The sequence below is a fragment of the Ceratina calcarata genome, unplaced genomic scaffold (assembly GCF_001652005.2).
Source record: "Ceratina calcarata isolate Rehan_Ccalc_2016 unplaced genomic scaffold, ASM165200v1 scaffold450.2, whole genome shotgun sequence".
In the NCBI taxonomy this organism is placed as follows: Eukaryota; Metazoa; Arthropoda; class Insecta; order Hymenoptera; family Apidae; genus Ceratina; species Ceratina calcarata.
The window spans coordinates 34,196-36,737 of record NW_017168931.1 but is presented as its reverse complement, the minus strand read 5'-3'; the positions used below and the strand labels follow the sequence as shown (position 1 = coordinate 36,737).

Below are 2,542 nucleotides of genomic sequence, written 5' to 3'. Positions count from 1 at the left end.
TTTGAAGTACCCCTAAAGTTCTTCTCTAATATAGCCGAAATCGTCTCGAATTGCTGGTTCACCCGAGCGCAAAAGGCCTCGAGTGCAAAGGGTTAATAGAAGCTCATCTGTTGTCTCTGCTGTTTTTAAGTTTGGATAAACAAAATTCTACTACATTTATACATATACGTTGATTTACTTATTACTACGACTTACCTGGTCTCTGGATCCACTGTTTTATGTCCTCGTTCCTAGTATAGGCAGAGCCGGCTGCCTCGCCACAAAGAATCGCTATGTGTTTGGAGATATCTTTGGATTCAGATATATCCAAAAACAAGTCCATCGTATAATTCACATGGCCCTTGTCTTCCTCAGCCACGCGTACTGTGCCTGGATTCTTCTGCCTCAGCTTAGACATGGCGTCGGATGATATGAAGTCGACTTTGAAGAAGTGATTGACGAAACAGAGAACTTGGTATTGATTCTGACCACGTTCCTCTTCGCCGAGGACCAAGGCTTTTATTATTTGCACTTCCTGAGGGCGAAGTTATTTATCAATATTATGTATCACATTTAAAAGGGGAAATACAGGATTCTGAAATGAATGATTACATTTTTGAAGTCGATAAGCTGTGTCACCAAGGTCCCATCTGAACACTGGAATTCTAAGACGATAACATCCTCAGTAACGTTGGAAGAGATCGTTTCCAACAGAATATCGCCACCCTGTAAAATACGAACGATTGATTCGTAATTAACATCTTGTTTTATTTGATGTTTTAAGTATATCATCGTAACAGATTCCCGAATACGAACATGTCATTTTTATTACAAAATTCTGTTATTTTACTTGTTCTGATTCTAATGCAATAAATAAAAGTACACGTACCTGATTCTTTACGTTGATGAGCAAGTGGCTGGTACACAGATTACACAGATAATGTAACAAAAAGTACACTGCACACAGTTCACTGATTTTCTTCATTATCGTTTACTCGTTTACTATAATTACATCTGTCACGATGACGGCTGCGGCAGCCATGTTGGATATCTCTGAGGAACATCGAGAGTTTCTGTTTTATACGTTGGTAGTAACTAGACTGATTTGTTTGTACGTTGGTCAGCCTGATCAAAGGGCGCGGTAACGGCCCCGTCAGGTGGCAGCATCGCCGACGGGCACCGCGCACCCTTATATCAAAATTCCACATTTTAAATTATGCGAATATTAATTTGTTTGAAACGTTTTGATAGCGTCTATATAAGTAATGAGTTGTTAACCATTAACTGGTACTCTATCTAAAGATATGAGTAATCACTTTCATACTGATAACAATTGTCGAAAATGAAAAGAAATTTGTACTGCGTTTCTCCTTACATACAAAGCATATACATATAAGAATAAACCATCATAAACTGTAGAACTGGGCCAACAAGTATTGTAATTGTATGTATGAAAATAACGAAAATAATAATAAAAATGCCGAAAACCTGCCTTATATGTAAAAAAGAATCAGATCCAACGTCCACACGTAGTTTTCACAAGTACGTATTGCATTTGTAGTTTATAGGTAATCTTAACCTAAAAATTTCATTCTCATTGATTCCTATTATGAATGCAGATTTCCCAGAGATGAATCAATGAGGCAAAAGTGGCTTGATGTTGTAAATGTATCAAAAACTCTGAATTTCAAAACTGCATGCATATGCAGTGATCATTTTGATGAAGAGTCATTTTATTCTGATGATTGGAGACAGAAAAGGTGGCTACGCAAAGAAGCTGTTCCAAAAACGAAAGAAACAAAGGAGACTGCAATAATTGATGTTAATAATTGTGAACTAAGTGATATAACAGAAGATATAAGTTTAGAATTGTGTACTGTTGAGGTATCTTCAAGAAATTCTCTCGATTTTCAAACAAGTAATGTACTTGAAGATGTAAGTTTACAGTCACATCTGAATGAAAACATTGAAATGTGTACAAATGACATATCGTTGATAAAATCTATGGACTCTCAAGAGAGCGACGTGTCACAAGATAGTAGTTTACAGTCAAGTACTAAAAAAATGACTGAAACATACACTCAAGAAGTGCCTTTGAACAATTCTGAAACGTTGAATGGTAGTACCCTAAGTAGTGAATTAAATAGTAAGAAAAGGTAAATCTCTTTCACAGCAACAATGAAAATGCATTATTGATGCATAAGAGAATTAAAATACTTCTTTTCATTACAATTATGTGTAATATAAATTATAATTTTAGGAAATGTTCATTGAATAAGGTTAGAACACGAACGAAAGTGCGTTTCATCAATCATTTTAAAACGGAATATGTATGTCGAGAAGATTTTATTAGTGAAGAAGCTTGGAATCGATTTTTAAGATACTATGCTCATCAAAAGTCTATCATTGCAACTGCTTATAATAGAACTGCACGCAAACAAAAGAAAATTAAAAGTTTGACTGCTTTGATAGGTACTTCTAAAAAAAGAGAAAGAAAAGACTTCGCTGCTGCTGTACGTATGACGATTTAATTTTGATAATATTCATTATTTATATTTTCTAT

At 35.1% G+C, this 2,542-nt stretch overlaps 2 protein-coding genes across 2 annotated transcripts; one reads left to right on the top strand and one right to left on the bottom strand.

Moving 5' to 3' along the window:
• Positions 1-31: 31 nt before the first annotated feature.
• On the bottom strand, positions 32-1,048 carry oaf (BRICHOS-like domain-containing protein out at first). Its single transcript, XM_018028448.2, has 3 exons — positions 869-1,048; positions 592-705; positions 32-514 (listed from the first exon to the last, which is right to left on the bottom strand). The coding sequence occupies exons 1-3, from the start codon at positions 962-964 to the stop codon at positions 185-187; spliced, it is 540 nt and encodes a 179-aa protein (XP_017883937.1). The 5' UTR covers positions 965-1,048; the 3' UTR covers positions 32-184.
• Positions 1,049-1,125: 77 nt separating this feature from the next.
• On the top strand, positions 1,126-2,510 carry LOC108627266 (uncharacterized). The gene is made up of 3 exons (XM_018028443.2): positions 1,126-1,521; positions 1,599-2,135; positions 2,240-2,510. The coding sequence occupies exons 1-3, from the start codon at positions 1,430-1,432 to the stop codon at positions 2,508-2,510; spliced, it is 900 nt and encodes a 299-aa protein (XP_017883932.1). The 5' UTR covers positions 1,126-1,429.
• The last annotated feature ends 32 nt before the right edge of the window (positions 2,511-2,542 follow it).

What these genes read in the sequence shown, in the direction of transcription:
- oaf (XM_018028448.2), bottom strand. Translation starts at nt 964, where the DNA reads ATGAAGAAAATCAGTGAACTGTGTGCAGTGTACTTTTTGTTACATTAT. An exon ending in TCATCAACGTAAAGAATCAG is followed by an intron (nt 706 to 868) that starts GTACGTGTACTT and finishes CGTATTTTACAG; the next exon opens with GGTGGCGATATTCTGTTGGA. An exon ending in AGCTTATCGACTTCAAAAAT is followed by an intron (nt 515 to 591) that starts GTAATCATTCAT and finishes CTTCGCCCTCAG; the next exon opens with GAAGTGCAAATAATAAAAGC.
- LOC108627266 (XM_018028443.2), top strand. Translation starts at nt 1,430, where the DNA reads ATGAAAATAACGAAAATAATAATAAAAATGCCGAAAACCTGCCTTATA. An exon ending in TCCACACGTAGTTTTCACAA is followed by an intron (nt 1,522 to 1,598) that starts GTACGTATTGCA and finishes TTATGAATGCAG; the next exon opens with ATTTCCCAGAGATGAATCAA. An exon ending in GAATTAAATAGTAAGAAAAG is followed by an intron (nt 2,136 to 2,239) that starts GTAAATCTCTTT and finishes TTATAATTTTAG; the next exon opens with GAAATGTTCATTGAATAAGG.